Raw genomic sequence first — 22,511 nt, forward strand, 5'->3', positions numbered from 1 at the left:
GCTCAGGTGAGCTAAAAACAAATATAAAATTAATTTATTGTATACAGCCTGGTATTTTACAAGCATGTGCTATTATTTATTATTGAAATAATTGACGCTATACATATAGCATACCCGAATCCGATCATCAATGCAAGTTTTTAGAGTGTCTCTACATTTTTTTGAACACCTGTATTTATGTCTCTAAATTGTCGAACATCTGTATTTAAAAAATAATTTTTGCATCTTAATTTTTGGACACTAAAAAAATTAATTATTCTTCAGTGTCCCAAACTTATAGTAATTACAGTGAGCATATTTGTACACACACATTTCAAATGAGTAGATATGACTTCGATTTGAACTAAGATTATTTGTACACACACATTTCAAATGAGTAGATATGACTTCGATTTGAACTAAGATTATTTGTACACACACATTTCAAATGAGTAGATATGACTTCGATTTGAACTAAGATTATTTGTACACACACATTTCAAATGAGTAGATATGACTTCGATTTGAACTAAGATTATTTGTACACACACATTTCAAATGAGTAGATATGACTTCGATTTGAACTAAGATTATTTGTACACACACATTTCAAATGAGTAGATATGACTTCGATTTGAACTAAGATTATTTTGTACACACATTTCAAATGAGTGGATATGACTTTGATTTGAAATATAGGATCTTGCATGAGTGGTCGTTTTGTATTGAATTAATTAAACAAGTCATCTAAATAACGATAAAAACGAGGCTTGGCGAGTTTTTATCTTTATTTAGATGACGAGTTTAATAAATTCAATACAAAATGACCATGAATCTAAGATTCTATTTATAACCTGACCAACAAATTTTCTTTTTACTTTATGCTCTTTTCACCGTTTATTCAGATTGTAAAAGAGTTTAACTGAAGAAATTCGCTGGAATAATGATGTCATTCCGTCAAAAAAATGACGTCATTTCACAGTTATATAACTAGTGTAATAACATCAGTGTTATAAACAAAATTGAGCATTACGTTATTTCACTCCTGGAGCGTAGGTCATGTTATAACTAAGATTATTTTGTACACACAAATTTCAAATGAGTTAATACGTCTCCAATTAGAACTTAGCTCACTTTGTACACACACATTTCCAATGAGTTAATATGTCTCCAATTTGAACTAAGGTAATTTTGTACACACACATTTCAAAAAAGTTAATATGTCACCAATTGGAAGGAAGTTAACTTTGCAATCACATTACAAATGAGTGAATTTTTCTCCAATTTGAACTAACCTAATTATGAACACACACCTTTCAGCTGAGTGAATAAGTATTCCATGCCAAGTAAGCTAACTTTGCACACACACACATTTAAAATGAGTGAATACGTCTCTACTTACAATTTAGCTTACTTTGTACAACACAATACAAATAAGTGAAAATATGTCAAATTTGAACTAGACTTACTTTGTACACCACACATTCAAGTAATGTCACTGCATTCCGGGGTCAACTAACACTTTCATGAGGCCCCAGAGTTTGAGCAGGTCTACTTAGACTTTCATAAGTCCCAAGTGTTCAATCACAAGGTTCTTCTTAAACTTTCATAAGGCCCAATTGTTTGAGTACAAGGGACAAGGGTCTACTTACACTTTCATGAGGCCCGAGTGTTTGAGCACCTCAATGGTATCCCTGCTGACCCCGTCTGCCCCTTCAGTGGATCCCACCATGAAGTGAAGCACACACTGAAATAACAGGGCTGACTTTAACAATACCATCAACCTTAATATTGCAATAGGAATAAATCAAACATCACAGCATATTTTAACCACACCATAAACCTAAACATCGCAATACAAATCATTGAAATAACACACTTAAGCCACTGACTCTTCTTAAAACAGACTTATGCATTTTTTAGAAATCGGGTCCAGATTTTTTGAGCATCACTCTGGGAAAACTTGGCTTTAACCCTTTGCATGCTGGGAAATTTGTAGTCTGCTCAAATGTCGTCTGCTGAATTTCTAAAATTAGCATTTTCTTACAATTTTTTCAAAGAATACTATCAGAATAGCAAACAGTTTGGATCCTGATGAGACGCCACGTTCTGTGGCGTCTCATCTGGATCCAAACTGTTTGCAAAGGCCTTTAAAATTTGGTTCCAGCGCTGAAAGGGTTAAGCATGTGCAAAAAGTTTCATCCCAGATAAGACTGTGAAGTACGCACAGGCTTATCAAAGATGACACTTTCTGCTTTAACAGAATTTGTCATTCAAAGGTAATGCCTTCTAAACAAACATCATCCAGTATTGGCCAAAAGTGTCATTCCTGATAAGTATGTGCATATTGCTCTTTGAGCATACGAATTAGTCATAATTTTCCCAGAACAAGAATCAAATGTTAACCTTCTACTAAAACTGGCCAGGCTACGACTTAAATAGATTAGTTTGAGACAGCTCGAGTTAAAAAAAGAATAACATAGACTTTCAACAATAGAAAACAACACTGAGAATCTAATTCAACACTGAGATAAAGTTGTCAATAAGAACAAGTTTTTTGACTAAAAAAAAACATGGTATCTCAGAATTGACAATAGTCATTTTCTTAAAGCCATGTGACTCACCTCCCACCTCTCGAGGGCATACTTATCCAGGAACTCCACATCCCTACTGTTCTTGTCAGGGGGCAGCACTCCCCCACCACGTCCCGTCCATGGCTTACCACTGAAATATGAAAAATAATAAATCCTAGTTCAAAAGCAGTTCAAGGTCATAATGAGAAATAGCATCTATGACAACTGCAACACTCTCAAACCATATCCAGTCCACGGCTTTCCACTGAAATTAAAATAATGAGTCCTAGTTCAAAAGCAGGTCAAGGTCATAGGTCAATGTGAAGGTCAATATGAGTAAGAGTATCTAGGTGGACTGCAGCACTCCCAGACCATGTTCCATCAATGGCTTACCACTGAAATATGAATTAAAAAAAAGGTTGTTATGATGCAGTGCATAAAGTGATTGCCTAAGGAATGTGAGGCCACGGGTTGGATCTACACTGTGAGAGCATTCTTAACATCTCACTCAAAGACACCAAGTACTTGTTCTTTTCAAGAAACCGAATCAAGGCGGCATCAATTAGCCTTAGGCTTTTGATGAAATTAAGCTCAAATAAATAGGTTCAAACGGAAATAAAGATTGTGGATAAGTGTATTCATGTTCAAATTTGAACATGGACACTGTTATTTCAGTGTATGCTTCACTTCATGGTGGGGTCCTTGTCCCTTGTGCTTGAGCATTGACACTCTGGCCTTATGAAAGTTTCATTAGCCATTAGTTTATTTATAAGAGGTATTCAAAAGCACTGTTAAAAAAGCATGGACAAATATAGATAGATGATTCGTTTATTTAAAAGTAATACTCAAAGTAATTTTTAAAAAGCATGGACCAATAAAGAAAAGGGATAAGTTAATTAATAAGAGTTATTCAAAAATGCTGTTCAAAAAGCATGGATAAATAAGTAAATAAACAAGCGATAAGTTTATTTATAAGTGCTATTTAAAATTGATGTTCAAACAGCATAGACAAATAAAGAATACCAAAAAGTTTATTATTATGTAGCTTTCAAAAGAGCTGTTAAAATCATGCTGCAAGGTACAGAGCATACAAAGTTTATATTTATTATTAGTAAGTTTATTAAAACTTGGGTATTAAAATCTAGACAATGAACATTGGCCAGTGGTCAAGTTATTTCAGTATTAATGTTTCAGTATTATATTCTTCTTGTTATTCTATCATTTTCACCATTGTTCTGTTCTGTACTAATTTTAAAAATAAAAGGCATCAATTATTTGTACGGTGTGTTACTTTTTCAAATAACCTCTTGACATTTTAAGCTGATCATTTCATGTAACTGAACTTCACAATAAATCAAAATCCCTACTCTATAAAAATTTGTTATGATCAGTCAGAATACATTTTATCCCACTTTTACAGCAAAATTGGCTGATTAAAGCCCTGTTGATTAAATTTCTGCCATAAACCACTGCACAAAATGACGTCATTTTTTTGACAAAATGACGTCATACATCCAGCAAAATTATCCAGTAAAACTTATTTTGTTTAAATAAAAAGGTAAACTGAGTAAAAAGTGGGATAAATAGAATAATAGATTAGTGTTGATTATAGATCAGGTTTATTATGCTCAGCACGAAAACAAAAAAGCACTCGCCAAGGCTTGTGCTTTTTGTTTTCTAAGCCTCGCACGATAAACATGATCTATAATCAACACTTATCTATTATACTCTATATTGATCTACATGTATTCGCATTCCTTTATATAAAATATTCTTTAAAAGCTGAATAAAAATTTGCCTTGTTCTGGGAAAATTGGGCTTACACAATGTGTGTAAAGTGTTGTCCCAGATTAGCCTGTGCAGTTTTCACAGGCTAATCAGGAACAACACTTTCCACATAAACTTGATTTTTGTTAAAAAGAGGCTTCCTTAAAACAAAAAAATACCATAAAAGCTTAGAGTGTCGTTCCTAATTATATACTGCACATGCTAATCTGGGTTGACACTTTACACACTTGTATTTAATTAAGCTCAGGTTTCCCAAAATGTGAATGTTATCCACCCTGCCAGAGTCCCCTACCCGCCAAGCAGCGCAGTCTTCATGTTGGCCTTGAATGTAGCGTTCACCATGCGACCCTGCATACCCCCTGGCAACGGCTTCTCGTACCAGATACGTAGATCAGTAAGGGCTTGAACTGCCCGCCTGTGATCACTGAAAAAACATTGGTGTGTAACACTGAAATAACAATACTCTTACACTAAGAAAAGATATTGATCACAAAAGCAGGGTGCTAATGCTAGGTGCTTTATGTCCAATATCCCATCCTCTCTGCTGCCCCTCTAAACAAAAAAGTGAAAACACGATGCTGCATCTAATAAATGAAAAGTCCCCTTCTTCCCAAGAGCATAACCTTGTCTCTATACTTTGCCCATTTGAATAAGTCTAAGTTGAAAAGTAAGTCAATGTCAAGGTGAACATAAATTTGGACAATGTGAGAGTGCCGAGTGATAAATTGAAGCATCAAAGCTTTTAAATACATTGTAATGATGTTAAGCAAACATTCAAATAGGCTCGATTGGTCATTGTCCGCTTGAGTACTACTTAGAAATACCCCAGGTCCTTTTAATTATACTACAATGTACCGCGCCCGTGTACAGAAAATAAATTCAAACGTACCCGGGAATACTAACACTTAGTTGGTCATTGTCAGCTCTTTTTTTTTAAATTAATTATGTCCAGATTCTGTAAAATAGCCTCTTTATCATAATAACTTATACTTAAATAGCATATTCAGGCAGGTTTTGTTCAAAGAGAATTTTGTTTCATAATGTTTTAAACATCGGATTTTGGCTGGGAATAAAACTTGGGTACAGTGTAATATTGGCAAGGTACATTTGAGTATATTTTGGTACCCATGGTAAATTGTGGTATACTTAAGAGTAAAGGGGTACTTTTAAGTTGAACAGGAGTCGATAATAACCAATCAAGCGCAATAACCAAGAAATTCGCCATTCTGAATAAGTCATAGTCGAAAAGTAGGTCAATCTCAAAATCAGAATGAGGTCAGGTGATGTGGGTGTGATGAGTTTTCATAGATAACATCAATGCAAGTATAAGTCTTTTGGCAAAACAAAACAGTCACTTTGGATTAACCAAGAATTTGGACCTCATGAATTTGTCCATGTCAAAAAGTAGGTCAATGTCAAAGAGAAAAGAGAAAAACTTAGGTCAGGTGACATGGGTGTGATAATTGTGTTGTGATTTTGGCGCAACGTTGTACGACGTTGCAAACGTTCAAGTTTCTGAAGATGTCATTATTATTGTTATTGTTGTTTATTCATGTCAGTTGTCGATTTAAAACGGTAGTAAAAGGGATTACGATTCTCGTATTTTTTTCACAACCAAACTACAATTATTATACGATCGCTGACATGTGTGTATCAATAACATGTATAAAAGTATGAAGGCTTTGTAGGAAGAATTATTCATGTCATACTTAACTAGTCATCTAGTCTCGTACGGGTGGAATCACTATCTGCCTCTCAGCAGCAGGGGTCATAAGACATTTGTGAACACCCATTAAAGCATTACTAATAAGTACCAACATAAATTCTTTTTCCTTGGTATGCTTCACGTCTAGAAACATAATGCTAATCATCATCCACTTGTTGTGAACTATAAATGTCAGTTAAAACAGTTTAAAATCTTTGATTAGACAGGTCCAAGGTACCTACCAGAACACAGTATAATTATACATAAAATAATTTACGGTAATTACTCTAAATTTTCGGACACTCTTAGTTTTTGGACACCCTCTTTTTTAGCAAAAATAATTATTTTTTCGTGACTCTAAATTTTCAGACATACGGGTTTTCATCCATAATTTAAGTCTCTTAATTTTCGGACAGTATATTTTACCGCAATTTTTACAGAATTCAGCCCTGTTTTCGCTTATCTTGTGACACTCAATCATGGATTTTTACAACGGGATTAAGGTCATAAAACCTGCAGACTCATGCCTGAAGTAAATGGACCATTACCCATAATTGGGTAAATAACCATGTATACAATGGAAATAAATGGATTCACCCTATAGCAGTTGAAATAGTGTCGTCCAAGGATTACTTTTCTGTTTTTACGTTTTTGTTCTAATTCATTTCAGGCAAGAGTTATCAAAGCTGTAAATTATTTATGTATTTATTTTTTAAGCATAAAAAGAAGAGTTAATCATGAGAAAATTATTGTACATTGATTTATTGCATTTATTTCAATATAATTATTACATCCTTAATTTGTGTCTCTAAATTTGGTGACACCTGTAAGTTTTAAATATTTTTCATATCTATGTTTTCGGACACGAAAAAAAATTATTATTTTTAAGTGTCGAAAACTTAGAGTAATTACGGTAAGTACAAATTACTTATCAAAAGAAGTTTATCTGACCATGTAATATAAGAGTTATATTAATAATGTCTGAAACCATAACTGATTTGTGCAAAAAATAAGTTTGTTAAATCAGTGTTGCTGTTATATACTGGTTAACTATGTGATTTCACTAACTTGATATATTTGTTGTTCGCCCATAATCCAATCACTGCCTGAGATACTGGCTGATCAATCAACAGCAGGCGCATAATGTAGTGCTTGGCTAACTGTGGCAATTCCCTGAAAAGAAGCAATGATTTGGGGCTCTGCATGCAACCAGATTATGACCTTTTATCATATTTTTTATGAATTTCATGTTACATAATATATATATATATATATATATATATATATATATATATATATATATATATATATATATATATATATATATATATATGTAAGTAAAAGTTTGTTAACAAATCATTATTGCATAAAATCATTTTAACAGTACACTTAAGGAATTTCTTTTTCATGCTCGACTGTGTTAATTTAGGACAACTATACAAATCCTTAATGTGGTAAGAATCTTGCACTGCATTTCATTTCTGGTAACTGTCATGGAGCCAACAAGGTTACCACACAACTCTTTCTCTAACGTGACAAAGTAAATATCTATCTCTATCTATGTATACTGCCAAGCGCCCTTTAGAGCATTATAGGCAGATATGGACATTATGAAGTCCGTTTCCTGGGAAGAACCAGTACTTGGTGTCTATGAAGGAGATAATGAGGACGCTCCCCGAGTAGGGAGTGAACCCACGAACTTCCGATTGCTAGGCGGACAATTCATCCACTACACCACCGCGATCTGCAAATAAAGTGACATTGTCAACCCAATTGAAATAGCAGTGTCGTAAAATTCAAAGATTCCAGATGTTATATACACAGCCACAGCCTTACAACAATAAACCAAGGTAATTTTATGGCCCCTAGTTGGGCACAAACTGTCACAGAGGCAAGAAAATTGTATAGTCCATCTTTTCTTAAATGCGAAACGGTAATTTTATAGATCAGTGAGCTAACCAGCAATAAAACACTACCAATTATAACAGACAAATGTGTGCAAACGAAGAATCGGTTATATCCCTACGAATTAAAGTTTCATTTTGTTTTATTTTTTAATGTTAGGCTAGCCTATGGTCTTTTGTTAACCAAATTGAAGTGCAATTACTGAATGAGTTTCAATTTAACACGGTCAGTGTAACAACTGTGTACCTGAAAACGGCAAGACATGTTGCCGGGTGATTGTACAATCTGTCAAGAGTGTAAGACGAAAGCGTTTTTAAATAACCATGAAGGTCTTTGCAATCTAATGTTTTTGTAGAAAGTAGTGCTGCCATTCTACTTCTATTTTGCAAGAATAAAGACCGAGCAATCCGAATGATTTCCAAGATGGCAGCCTCCTGGTGCATTTCCAGAAATATTTACCTGAGACACGGATTAAAAACATACAAAGCTCGACAGACACAGCTTACGAATGGATTTAATATATTTGAAACTTATTCAACGTCGGTAATTTTTTTTGATGCTGTCATTTAGCAATGAGCGAAGTAAATACACTTATATTCTATTTCCGCGACATGTTATGTCAAATGTCAAACATGTTGTCAGAATAAATAAGTTGTCGAATAAATGAATGTCAGATAAACTAACTCACCATTAAGTCGTTTTGATTTTCCAAAGTGCTTTGTGTTGCGTACAATTGAGTGCAGTTTTACAACATTTCTTTGAGACTACTTAACGAAAATTTTATGGTTATTTTTTTTTATAAAAGGGACTTGTTTAGAGTTTTAATGTCATAAATTTTAGTTCATCATTAAAACCTTTAAATTGATTAATGTAAATGTAGTACAGGTCAATTTAAATGAAAACTTTTTAACTCACCAGGTTGGAATAAACAACAACTATGGACTTGCGTCCACTAGACGGTCTTGGCAAATGCAAGCGTGGTCAGTAATTTCATAATGAAATCAACAGGTACTTTTGAATGACCAATGAAAATCTTGCAACAGATCAATTCTAAATAACGATTGGACATGACCACAATTGCACGAGCTTTCATGGGTGAACGAACACTGGCGAGAGGATGAAATTCACATAAAGAAGTTAATGTATGTTATATGAAAAGGGAGATAACAAATTGACCTGTACTACATTAACATAGGAATTAAAGAGCTTTAGAATGAAACAAGAACATTATTTAAAAAAATAAAAAAGTTTACCACCTGGGCTCAAACAACCGTCCATAAAGTATGTCACACTCCAGAGGGGTGGAGGAGGTGTAAGAAAGTGTGACATGGGTGATCAGGCCATGTGTGATGTCACACTTTTTTCATATTTTTTATTTCTAATGAATTTAGTTTTTACTTTTTTTTATAAATGAAATTTAATAGCTCTTCTGTACAAATAATTTTCAACAAACATTTTAATTATCTTTATGTCTAAAAAGCATGAAACGCATCTCTCCTGAATGTGGTTGAATTGTTCCTGCTAGAAGCATTGGTATGCTGTTAGGCAGTCATAACTATGGATGAACACTTCACCATGGATGGATGATGTCCAGTGAATTTTTTTAATTTAACATCATTTGCAGGCCTATAATAAAACGATTCAATATAGCACAAGAGTTTGGCACATCATTTGTAAATCTAGTCTTTTTCATGAAGATCATGGTGAACAGCACTTCGAAACCAGCACAGACATCACCATGAACGGGAAGAAGCCAGAATAAGTGACCAGCTTCAAGTACTTGGGCACAACCCTGTCCAACGATGGTACCAGTAATGCAAGGACTGAATAAGAATTGCCATGGCGTCGACAGTGATGTCCAGACTGAACAGGTTTTGGACAAGCAGTTCCATCAGATTCCTCAATAAGTACAGGCTGTACAAGTCCCTCGTAGTCTCCATTCTACTCTACAGCTTGAGACCTGGATGCTTCACGCCGACACAGAACGCAGGATACAGGCATTTGAACATATGATAAATGTCTCCGAAGACTGCTCCGCATCTCCTACATGGAGCACAAGACCAACGAATACGTCCAGAACATGACTGCAGCACTTGTTGGTACACAAGAGCCCTTTCTGTCAAATGTCAAACTGTCACTGAAAATTGGCTTGGTTTTGACATGTCACCAGGCATAACTCTCTATGCAAGACTGTTCTCAAGGGCACGCTAGAGGGATGTCGACGTTGAGGCTGTCAGGAGAAAAGCTGGATGGATAATGTGAAAAAATGGACATCCCTTCCCATGGATGAATTACTCTCAGCAGCACACAACAGACCTGACTGGAGGGGGATTTCTGTATCGTCGTCCCTCATTTCTCTCCAATGGCCAAACTGGTCAAGTTATTGATGATGATTGACTTCAAAGCTATCCGTTCTTTTACATTATTTAATGCATTCTGTAGGGGAGTTAATAGCCGTCTGAATATCAGATCGTCTGTCCATCCAGCATTAAGTTTCCGGAGTTTTTTCCTAAATGTTTTAAGATATTTATCTCCTCCTTGGTGTGTGAGTCTACTTGCATTTACTGATCAAGTTAGAGTTTTTTTCAGGTCTATTGATTTTTGGTGATGTTATGGGCCTTGGGCTTAGAAATTTTCTGAAGAATAACAGTTTTCTGGACTTTAAAAAAAAAATGCTTGCAGATATTTAACAGATTTTTGGTGTGTGAGTCTACGTACATATTTTACAGATCAAGTTCAAGTTTTGTAAAAGTCCATTGAAATTGGAAAAAGTTACAGGCCTTGGGCTAAGATTTTTTTTTCAATACAACACTTTTGAACCTTATTTTTGGTGTGTTTGTCTACCTACATGACTCACAGATCAAGTTTGAGTTTTGTTCCTGTCCATTGATTTTTGACAAAGTAACAGGCCTTGGGCTTAACAATTTTCTCTAAAATAACACTTTTCAGGAATGCCAATATGGATATAGCTGCTGTGCGGCTTCAAAGTGCAGAAAGCGGCATTGTGTTTCACAAAACCAGCTCTTGTTTCCTTAAATTAAAGTAAACCACATATTGTCACAAAATATAACAAAAACAACAAGAACACTTCAATGTTGTCTATTGCTTTGCATTTGTAACGCTTCATAATTTTATAAGTTATGAATGACGATTTCCGTTGGACAAAAATGTTCCTTATTTTTGTTCCTTATGTACAGTGTACTTTTGTTTGTTGAATATATGATACAAAGTTGGAGAATTGTCATTTCGCCAATTTGAAAACAAGTCCCTGTAATTTAAAAGTAAAAGTATTGCAGAAGAAGAACATAATAATCATTCATTTTCTCATGATGCAATTGTACATGTAGCACTCTGAATGATTTTTTATGTCCCCCACCACTATAGTGGGGGACATATTGTTTTTGCCCTGTCTGTTGGTTGGTTGGTTTGCGCCAACTTTTACATTTGCAATAACTTTTGCAATATTAAAGATAGCAACTTGATATTTGGCATGCATATGTATCTCATGGAGCTGCACATTTTGAGTGGTGAAAGGTCAAGGTCAAGGTCATCCTTCAAGGTCAAAGGTCAAATATATAGCTTCAAAGCGGCGCAAAAGGGGACATATAGTTTTTCTGACAAACACATATCTTGTTAATGAATGAAAATAAGAATTTTAAATTAAAGTTCTGCTTGTTGTTATTTATTTGGATAATCTTAGGAGAATATATTTTGTAAGTCTAGTATCTATAGATATGTTAATAAAGTAGAAGTGCTGGGACACTCTTTGGTTCCACTCATGATTTATTAACCCCAGGCTAAAAAGGACATTCCAAACCCCAATCTTTAGGGACTAGTTACTCTATTGGGAACTTATAAAGTTTACAATCTTACATTTTTTTACTTTGTGTTTTGTTCCAGGCATTGAAGAATAACAAGTCAAAGCCATATGAAATTGTGAAGTACTTTGTTGCAACAAAACCTGGGGACAAGAAAGGTAAACTAAATTAGGTTTTAATTATTATGTGCAAAGTTGCCAAGTACAGAATTATACTGAGTGAAGCCCAGCTTAAAGCGCGACTATATGATTTTGTCAAATATTTATGAAATTATATTAAATGTGTAAAAAACTTATTATACATATATTTCAATATAAATTAAAATAAACGTTAAGAATAACATGTGTCGAAAAATGCAAACTAAGCCAGATATTTAATTCTGAAATGGAAAATGTCTGTACAGTCAAATTCGCCAGCATGTTAATCATGCATGTATGATGTGAATTTGAATTAAGTTTAACGGTTCATTTTAAATCCCTGCAACGATATCTATTTATACGACACACGAACACCAACTCAAAAGACAAATGCTTCGGTTATTGTAGGAAAATATGTACGATGTATCTTCGTCACAATCAGCTTGGGGCGCTTATTTGTCTTTGCTGCATTTTATTAAATTCGTCTTCAATGTATAATTTTTATTGTCTATTTTGTGTTATTGTAACATATTTTTATCAATATATTACAATTTAACACATATAAAAATTGTATAGTCTCGCTTTAATTGTAAGACGATAAAATAAAATAAACAAATCCTTTTACTTGTGTAGAATTTGGATCTTATTCGTCTGTAATTTATTTTCCCTCGGTGGCCTAAAAGGATTATAGGTATAAGCTGTTTGTCTGTCTTTCTGTCCACAAAACAGGATCTGGAGATTTCATTAAAAAGTACTTGGATGAAACTTGGTATACTAAGGCTAGTACTCCATCTATCCGTATCCGCATCCGTATCCGCGCGTATCCGTATCCACAAAATCATAATACGGACCCTATATTCCATTTATCTGCATACGTCAAACATATCTTTTTCCTTTTGGAAAAGAAACATATGGATGAAACTGAAAATTATATTTGAGATAATTATTGTGTAGGACAAGCGTGAATTTAAGTAGATATAATGTACAAGTCATCATTCTGTCTGTAAAAGAATACAAATGGTAAATACCTGAAACATCTTCGTCTAGTGACTTGGCTATGCTTTTCCAAACATTTTGAAGTGAAATCAGAGTCCCGATATGCAGAACTGCGTTGGTTGTATAATTCCGGGTAATTTTTCACATTTTTTCGATTAGTTTTTCAGTTGATTGATGACAGCTTCCCTCATCGTGCTAAATGCCGTCCGTATCTTATCCGCATTAGAATGCTCACTTGAGCGTTCTTTTGCGGACGCCTATTGTGCATGCGGATATGCGGATGCGGATGAATGATATAAGCGGACGCCTAACGCCTATTGCGGATATGCGGATACAGATGCGGTTAAAGACAAATGGAATACTAGCCTAAGGTCATGTTAGCCTAGGATTTTGCACAATCTTTTGTTACTTCTAAGAATGCAAATAACAACGATTGTTTCTTTGACAGGTGGATATTTACCATGTACCCTTCATTTTTCCTGCAGATACCACAGTAGAACTCCCTCAGGCTTACTCGCCCCAGTTTGTGGAGGCCGCCTGGTACGACTGGTGGGTGCAGGAAGGATTCTTCAAACCAAAGGTTTGTGTGTATAATTATAAGCCTTGATCTGGGAACCCTGGGTTAAATGAAAGTGTGGTCCCAGATAAGCCTGTGCATAAATCTGCACAGGCCATTTGGGACAACAGTTTTCACTTAAATTGTATTTTTTGTTTAAAGGAAGTCTCTTCTATGTTAAATCCAGTTTAGACAGAAAGTGTCGTCCCTTATTAGCCTGTGCAAACTACCCAGACTAATCTGGGGCAACACTTTATTCACATGCATTAAGCCCCGTTTTCCCAGAACAAGGCTCACATAAGCAATAAATTGGGAGCTATCAATGTGTATAAAATAAAATACTGACTACAATTCTGATCATTAGCATCAGACCTTTTCCTGGTGTATCTACTGGTCCGTTTAATGGTCCCATTCCCAAGGTAAAATGTTGTGTTTTTTTCTAATGGAAAAAAATAATCCCAATTTCCACACTAAAATTTATTTTTTTTAGCAAGAAGTGTCTTGTGATTATTATATCTCATTTTTATTTTCCTTACCTCTAACAATGTTTTTAACTATAATGTATATGATTTTGTTTTTATAATTTGAAGTATCATTCAAAAGTAAGAGTTATATTTAATTAGTTTTTCCCAAATCAGTCAACATTTCGTGCAAAAAAATTCCCCATGCCAAAATTGCCGTTTTTCCCAAAATAGGTCTGAGGTGATGTAATGAAATTGCTTCAGAGCATCACAAAATTGCTCATTTAAAAAACAAATTAAATAATGTTAAATTTGGATACTTAAAAATCAAAATACTTTGAATTCTTAACTTAAAATGAAAGCTCAATGTATGTTTAAGTTCAGAACTTATTTTATGTGAACTATAAATTGAGCAGTTTACATTTATTTCCTTGTTACAATTTTGCATAATTATAGCATCTTATGAATATTATTGTGTTAATGATTTTTTAAAATTGTAAATGCATTTAGGGCTTTAAATTGCATGCATGTATACCTCTACTATTAACCAGTTTTTTGAAGATATGTCTTACAAATTTGTGCATCAATTTTTTTTAAAGAATATTAAGTTTTATAGTGCATCTCTTGTATTTACAAAAAATTATTAAAAGAATTATAAATTTTTTAAATAGTTAGAAGATACACACTAAAATGGTTTGCGAGTGCAATTGTTAAATAAGACTTTTAAAACCAAAAGTTCTATGTGACAGGAGAACGAGTCAGGCCAGAAGTTTGTTCTTTGCCTTCCGCCACCAAATGTGACCGGAACTTTACACCTGGGACATGCACTGACATGCGCTATACAAGACGCCATTGTGAGATGGTTGGTACATCAAACTGTTTAGATTTGCCTTTGTCTTGTACTATAATAGTATCGATTGAATTGTATAGTATTAGATTTGCTTTTTTATTGCTCTATAAGTGCATTGATTGAACTGTTTATAATTGACTTTGTGTTGCTCAATAATGGTATTGATTGAACTGTTTAGATATGCATTTGTCACATTTTCTATAATATTATTGGTTGAGCTGTATAGATTTACGCTTTTTTTGTTCTGTACTAATATGTGGGTGAAAGGAAACTACTAAAAATTCTAACTTAACCCTTTACCACTTAGATACGTATTTTGACGCATTTGTAGTCCATTAGAAAGTAACATTACATTAGTTAAATACCTTTCTTACCAAATTCAAGTTTTAAAGGCTTCATTTCCAATCCTTAGTTACTGATGAGCAGCAACAGCATAAAACCTGAACAGACTGGGAGTTACTCACAATCTGTTCTGGTTTCATGCTAGTTGCAAAAGCCATTTTCACTTTGCTTCTTATTGGGGAAAGGGTAACGGCTGTGGTTCCCTTTCCTGAGACAAGCAGGGACTGAACTATTTTAAGCAGGTTTTGTGATGTTTCCAATTTAGTACTCGGCAAAGATATCTTGGCTCTCTTACTTCAAGTTTGTAATTTCAACAATATATAACTGATCTGAGCAATTTCATTGATGATTGGACAAAGAACTTGATTGTTCACAAGATTTCAGTACAGCCATATATATATATATATATATATATATATAAACTAAATAGCCCCTTGGCAGCCATGTTTTTAATTGGACCTTTGCCCAGATATTATTTGAACAAATGCCTTTTGCAAGTTTCATGATGATTGGGCAAAAATATTACCTCTAGATTGTTCACAAGATTTTACTATAGCAATATTAAAAATACGTCCCGCACCCCACCTCATGGTAGCCATGTTTGAACCCTTTCCAACTCAGAAGCAAAGCGAAAATTGCTATGTGCAAACAGCATAAAACCAGAACAGCCTGTGAGTAACTCGCAGTCTATTCAGGTTTAATTCTGTTTGCTTCTTATCAGTATGTTAGGGTTGAAAATGAAGTCTATAAAACTTAAATCTAGTAAGAAAGGTCTTTAATTAAATTTAACTTTCTAATAGACTAAAACACGTCGAAATAGGTATCTAAGTAGTAATGTGTTAAATTAACCAGAAACTCGACTAAGATATTATTGGAAAAATGTTCTGAGCAAGTTTTACGTAAGTGGGGCAAAAAATGTGACTCTTCACAAGTTTTTAACGATTACTAATGTTTTGTTAGACAAACTGTCCAACCTCCCAGTAGACATGTGTTTAAATGGAACAAAACCATTTTAGAACTCTGCAAAGATATAATAACAACAAATGTTCTAAGAAATTTTCATGATGAGTGGACAAAAAAATATAACTACTTGAATGCTCAAAAGCTTTTTTGGTAATTTGACCTTGTGATCTATTTTTTATCCCATGTGACCCTGTTGTGAACTCTTTGAGACAAATGTTCTGATCCAATTTCATGAACAATAAGGAATGAATATGGGCTCTGGAGAGTTCAGAATGTAAATCTTGTTAACAGAGATGAACAAAAATAGAGTGTGTAAGCTCTCCTTGAGCATTTTGTTCTAAAGTGAGCTCAAAATGCATAAACATCTTTAAATACGAAGTCAACAGTATGTACTTATTTATTAAAAAAAATCACAGCCTTCTGTTTACATGATTGTGAAATTTATATATATGAGGCTCGTTCTGGGAAAACTGGGCTTAATGCATGTGTGTTAAGTGTCGTCCCAGATTAGCCTGCTTAATGCATGTGTGTTAAGTGTCGTCACACTGATTAGCCTGCTTAATGCATATGTGTTAAGTGTTGTCACACTGATTAGCCTGCTTAATGCATGGGTGTTAAGTGTTGTCCCAGATTAGCCTGCTTAATGCATGGGTGTTAAGTGTCGTCCCAGATTAGCCTGCTTAATGCATGGGTGTTAAGTGTCGTCACACTGATTAGCCTGCTTAATGCATGTGTGTTAAGTGTTGTCCCAGATTAGCCTGCTTAATGCATGGGTGTTAAGTGTCGTCCCAGATTAGCCTGCTTAATGCATGGGTGTTAAGTGTCGTCCCAGATAAGCCTGCTTAATGCATGGATGTTAAGTGTCGTCACACTGATTAGCCTGCTTAATGCATGTGTGTTAAGTGTTGTCCCAGATTAGCCTGCTTAATGCATGGGTGTTAAGTGTCGTCACACTGATTAGCCTGCTTAATGCATGTGTGTTAAGTGTTGTCCCAGATTAGCCTGCTTAATGCATGGGTGTTAAGTGTCGTCACACTGATTAGCCTGCTTAATGCATGGGTGTTAAGTGTTGTCACACTGATTAGCCTGCTTAATGCATGGGTGTTAAGTGTTGTCCCAGATTAGCCTGCTTAATGCATGGGTGTTAAGTGTTTTCCCAGATTAGCCTGCTTAATGCATGGGTGTTAAGTGTTGTCCCAGATTAGCCTGCTTAATGCATGGGTGGTAAGTGTCGTCCCAGATTAGCCTGCTTAATGCATGGGTGTAAGTGTTGTCCAATGATAAGCCTGCTTAATGCATGGGTGTTAAGTGTTGTCACACTGATTAGACTGCTTAATGCATGTGTGTTAAGTGTTGTCACACTGATTAGCCTGCTTAATGCATGGGTGTTAAGTGTTGTCCCAGATTAGCCTGCTTAATGCATGGGTGTTAAGTGTCGTCCCAGATTAGCCTGCTTAATGCATGGGTGTTAAGTGTCGTCACACTGATTAGCCTGCTTAATGCATGTGTGTTAAGTGTTGTCCCAGATTAGCCTGCTTAATGCATGGGTGTTAAGTGTCGTCCCAGATTAGCCTGCTTAATGCATGGGTGTTAAGTGTCGTCCCAGATAAGCCTGCTTAATGCATGGATGTTAAGTGTCGTCACACTGATTAGCCTGCTTAATGCATGTGTGTTAAGTGTTGTCCCAGATTAGCCTGCTTAATGCATGGGTGTTAAGTGTCGTCACACTGATTAGCCTGCTTAATGCATGTGTGTTAAGTGTTGTCCCAGATTAGCCTGCTTAATGCATGGGTGTTAAGTGTCGTCACACTGATTAGCCTGCTTAATGCATGGGTGTTAAGTGTTGTCACACTGATTAGCCTGCTTAATGCATGGGTGTTAAGTGTTGTCCCAGATTAGCCTGCTTAATGCATGGGTATTAAGTGTTGTCCCAGATTAGCCTGCTTAATGCATGGGTGTTAAGTGTTGTCCCAGATTAGCCTGCTTAATGCATGGGTGGTAAGTGTCCTCCCAGATTAGCCTGCTTAATGCATGGGTGTTAAGTGTTGTCACACTGATAAGCCTGCTTAATGCATGGGTGTTAAGTGTTGTCACACTGATTAGACTGCTTAATGCATGTGTGTTAAGTGTTGTCCCAGATTAGCCTGCTTAATGCATGGGTGTTAAGTGTCATCCCAGATAAGCCTGCTTAATGCATGGGTGTTAAGTGTTGTCCCAGATTAGCCTGCTTAATGCATGGGTGTTAAGTGTCGTCCCAGATAAGCCTGCTTAATGCATGTGTGTTAAGTGTCGTCCCAGATAAGCCTACTTAATGCATGGGTGTTAAGTGTCGTCCCAGATAAGCCTGCTTAATGCATGGGTGTTAAGTGTCGTCCCAGATTAGCCTGCTTAATGCATGGGTGTTAAGTGTCGTCCCAGATAAGCCTGCTTAATGCATGGGTGTTAAGTGTCGTCCCAGATTAGCCTGCTTAATGCATGTGTGTTAAGTGTCGTCCCAGATAAGCCTGCTTAATGCATGGGTGTTAAGTGTTGTTCCAGATAAGCCTGCTTAATGCATGTGTGTTAAGTGTCGTCCCAGATAAGCCTGCTTAATGCATGGGTGTTAAGTGTTGTCCCAGATAAGCCTGCTTAATGCATGGGTGTTAAGTGTCGTCCCAGATTAGCCTGCTTAATGCATGGGTGTTAAGTGTCGTCCCAGATAAGCCTGCTTAATGCATGGGTGTTAAGTGTCGTCCCAGATTAGCCTGCTTAATGCATGTGTGTTAAGTGTTGTCACACTGATTAGACTGCTTAATGCATGGATGTTAAGTGTTGTCCCAGATTAGCCTGCTTAATGCATGGGTGTTAAGTGTCATCCCAGATTAGCCTGCTTAATGCATGGGTGTTAAGTGTTGTCCCAGATTAGCCTGCTTAATGCATGGATGTTAAGTGTCGTCCCAGATAAGCCTGCTTAATGCATGGGTGTTAAGTGTTGTCCCAGATTAGCCTGCTTAATGCATGGGTGTTAAGTGTTGTCCCAGATTAGCCTGCTTAATGCATGGATGTTAAGTGTTGTCCCAGATTAGCCTGCTTAATGCATGGATGTTAAGTGTCGTCCCAGATTAGCCTGCTTAATGCATGGATGTTAAGTGTTGTCCCAGATTAGCCTGCTTAATGCATGGGTGTTAAGTGTCGTCCCAGATAAGCCTGCTTAATGCATGTGTGTTAAGTGTCGTCCCAGATAAGCCTGCTTAATGCATGGGTGTTAAGTGTTGTCCCAGATAAGCCTGCTTAATGCATGGGTGTTAAGTGTCGTCCCAGATAAGCCTGCTTAATGCATGGGTGTTAAGTGTTGTCCCAGATAAGCCTGCTTAATGCATGGGTGTTAAGTGTCGTCCCAGATAAGCCTGCTTAATGCATGGATGTTAAGTGTCGTCCCAGATAAGCCTGCTTAATGCATGTGTGTTAAGTGTTGTCCCAGATTAGCCTGCTTAATGCATGGGTGTTAAGTGTCATCCCAGATTAGCCTGCTTAATGCATGGGTGTTAAGTGTCGTCCCAGATTAGCCTGCTTAATGCATGTGTGTTAAGTGTCGTCACACTGATTAGACTGCTTAATGCATGGATGTTAAGTGTTGTCCCAGATTAGCCTGCTTAATGCATGGATGTTAAGTGTTGTCCCAGATTAACCTGCTTAATGCATGGGTGTTAAGTGTTGTCCCAGATTAGCCTGCTTAATGCATGGATGTTAAGTGTTGTCCCAGATTAGCCTGCTTAATGCATGGGTGTTAAGTGTCATCCCAGATTAGCCTGCTTAATGCATGTGTGGTAAGTGTTGTCCCAGATTAGCCTGCTTAATGCATGGGTGTTAAGTGTTGTCCCAGATTAGCCTGCTTAATGCATGGATGTTAAGTGTCATCCCAGATAAGCCTGCTTAATGCATGGGTGTTAAGTGTCGTCCCAGATTAGCCTGCTTAATGCATGTGTGTTAAGTGTCGTCCCAGATTAGCCTGCTTAATGCATGGGTGGTAAGTGTCGTCCCAGATTAGCCTGCTTAATGCATGGGTGTTAAGTGTCGTCACACTGATTAGCCTGCTTAATGCATGTGTGTTAAGTGTTGTCCCAGATTAGCCTGCTTAATGCATGGATGTTAAGTGTCGTCCCAGATTAGCCTGCTTAATGCATGGGTGTTAAGTGTCGTCCCAGATTAGCCTGCTTAATGCATGGGTGTTAAGTGTCGTCCCAGATTAGCCTGCTTAATGCATGTGTGTTAAGTGTCGTCCCAGATAAGCCTGCTTAATGCATGGGTGTTAAGTGTCGTCCCAGATAAGCCTGCTTAATGCATGTGTGTTAAGTGTCGTCCCAGATAAGCCTGCTTAATGCATGGGTGTTAAGTGTTGTCCCAGATAAGCCTGATTAATGCATGGGTGTTAAGTGTCGTCCCAGATTAGCCTGCTTAATGCATGGGTGTTAAGTGTCGTCCCAGATAAGCCTGCTTAATGCATGGATGTTAAGTGTCATCCCAGATTAGCCTGCTTAATGCATGGGTGTTAAGTGTTGTCCCAGATTAGCCTGCTTAATGCATGGGTGTTAAGTGTTGTCCCAGATTAGCCTGCTTAATGCATGGATGTTAAGTGTTGTCCCAGATTAGCCTGCTTAATGCATGGATGTTAAGTGTAGTCCCAGATAAGCCTGCTTAATGCATGGGTGTTAAGTGTTGTCCCAGATTAGCCTGCTTAATGCATGTGTGTTAAGTGTTGTCACAGATTAGCCTGCTTAATGCATGGGTGTTAAGTGTTGTCCCAGATTAGCCTGCTTAATGCATGGATGTTAAGTGTCGTCCCAGATAAGCCTGCTTAATGCATGGGTGTTAAGTGTTGTCCCAGATTAGCCTGCTTAATGCATGGGTGTTAAGTGTTGTCCCAGATTAGCCTGCTTAATGCATGGATGTTAAGTGTTGTCCCAGATTAGCCTGCTTAATGCATGGATGTTAAGTGTCGTCCCAGATTAGCCTGCTTAATGCATGGATGTTAAGTGTTGTCCCAGATTAGCCTGCTTAATGCATGGGTGTTAAGTGTTGTCACACTGATTAGACTGCTTAATGCATGGATGTTAAGTGTTGTCCCAGATTAGCCTGCTTAATGCATGGATGTTAAGTGTCGTCCCAGATTAGCCTGCTTAATGCATGGGTGTTAAGTGTCGTCCCAGATTAGCCTGCTTAATGCATGGGTGTTAAGTGTCGTCCCAGATTAGCCTGCTTAATGCATGGGTGTTAAGTGTCGTCACACTGATTAGCCTGCTTAATGCATGTGTGTTAAGTGTCGTCCCAGATTAGCCTGCTTAATGCATGGGTGTTAAGTGTCGTCCCAGATTAGCCTGCTTAATGCATGTGTGTTAAGTGTCGTCCCAGATTAGCCTGCTTAATGCATGGGTGGTAAGTGTCGTCACACTGATTAGACTGCTTAATGCATGTGTGTTAAGTGTCGTCACACTGATTAGCCTGCTTAATGCATGGGTGTTAAGTGTCGTCACACTGATTAGCCTGCTTAATGCATGGGTGTTAAGTGTTGTCACACTGATTAGCCTGCTTAATGCATGGGTGGTAAGTGTCTTCACACTGAATAGCCTATGCAGGGACAACAAAATCCGCTTTTATAGAATTTTCATTTAAAGGGGGTCTCTTGTGAGCAAACATATTGTTTTGGCGAAAAATGTTGTCCCAGATTATGGACAACATTTTCTTACAGGAACCGAATGCGAGGCTTGGAGACCCTGTGGATCCCAGGATGTGACCATGCTGGCATAGCAACGCAGGTTGTCGTGGAGAAACAACTGTGGAAGAAAGAGGGCAAGACGAGACACGATGTTGGGCGGGAGGAGTTCCTGAAACGAGTCTGGGAGTGGAAAGAGGCGTGGGTTTTTAATTAAACAAGCAAATTCATTGAATTAATATCCCCAGCCAAAAATTAATCGTAACAGAGGGACGCACAGATGAATGGACTGACTGTGGGACAACGCTAATTTTATATCCCTCTGCCTTTTTCGGGGTATAATATTTATATGCTGCCAATTTTATGCGTTTATTTCCCCCACTATTTTGTATTCATCGTTAAGTTCTACGCTATCTAGGTACCCTTAATTGATTTATCATTACAATATTTACTGTGTGGGAATCAACTGTAACAATTTCTTCTATGTGAATATATATGGTGAAAGAGCATGAAAGTATTTAAATGCTCTTTAAATGACAAATAGAAATATATTAAAATTTACAGGCTTAAAGTAAATATGACAAAGGCTTTGTCCCCCCACATGTATTTGTTTTGATAAAGCAAGGGTTTCATTGGTTGAGTTTCCATGCCGCCTTGAGCATTGAACCAACTAAATACATCAATTCATTAATAATTGAATTGTTGGAGCCAAACTTGTCATGAATATTTATTGTACCACTTGATTTTGT

At 36.7% G+C, this 22,511-nt stretch overlaps 2 protein-coding genes across 4 annotated transcripts in view; one reads left to right on the forward strand and one right to left on the reverse strand.

Moving 5' to 3' along the window:
- LOC127837076 (general transcription factor IIH subunit 4-like) overlaps positions 1-8,337 on the reverse strand; it is a 21,728-nt gene extending 13,391 nt beyond the window's left edge. For both annotated transcript variants that reach the window (XM_052363892.1, XM_052363893.1), the window contains exons 1-5: positions 8,197-8,337; positions 7,114-7,218; positions 4,633-4,764; positions 2,604-2,703; positions 1,632-1,726 (exon numbers count right to left, since the gene is read on the reverse strand). In XM_052363892.1, coding sequence (XP_052219852.1) covers positions 1,632-1,726; positions 2,604-2,703; positions 4,633-4,764; positions 7,114-7,218; positions 8,197-8,321 — 557 coding nt within the window. In that variant the 5' untranslated portion in view covers positions 8,322-8,337. The remainder of the gene's footprint in view (positions 1-1,631; positions 1,727-2,603; positions 2,704-4,632; positions 4,765-7,113; positions 7,219-8,196) is intronic.
- Positions 8,338-8,367: 30 nt separating this feature from the next.
- The window catches only part of LOC127837075 (valine--tRNA ligase-like), a 49,013-nt gene continuing 34,869 nt past the window's right edge, over positions 8,368-22,511 (forward strand). Inside the window, exons 1-5 of one of the 2 annotated variants that reach the window (XM_052363890.1) lie at positions 8,368-8,493; positions 11,851-11,926; positions 13,387-13,481; positions 14,668-14,780; positions 21,799-21,963. In XM_052363890.1, the coding sequence (XP_052219850.1) occupies positions 8,374-8,493; positions 11,851-11,926; positions 13,387-13,481; positions 14,668-14,780; positions 21,799-21,963 (569 nt within the window). In that variant the 5' untranslated portion in view covers positions 8,368-8,373. Of the gene's footprint in view, positions 8,494-11,850; positions 11,927-13,386; positions 13,482-14,667; positions 14,781-21,798; positions 21,964-22,044; positions 22,099-22,511 lie in introns of those variants that run through there. The other variant, XM_052363891.1, reaches the window with a different exon arrangement.

The sequence above is a fragment of the Dreissena polymorpha genome, chromosome 7, assembly GCF_020536995.1.
Source record: "Dreissena polymorpha isolate Duluth1 chromosome 7, UMN_Dpol_1.0, whole genome shotgun sequence".
Lineage (NCBI taxonomy): Eukaryota > Metazoa > Mollusca > Bivalvia > Myida > Dreissenidae > Dreissena > Dreissena polymorpha.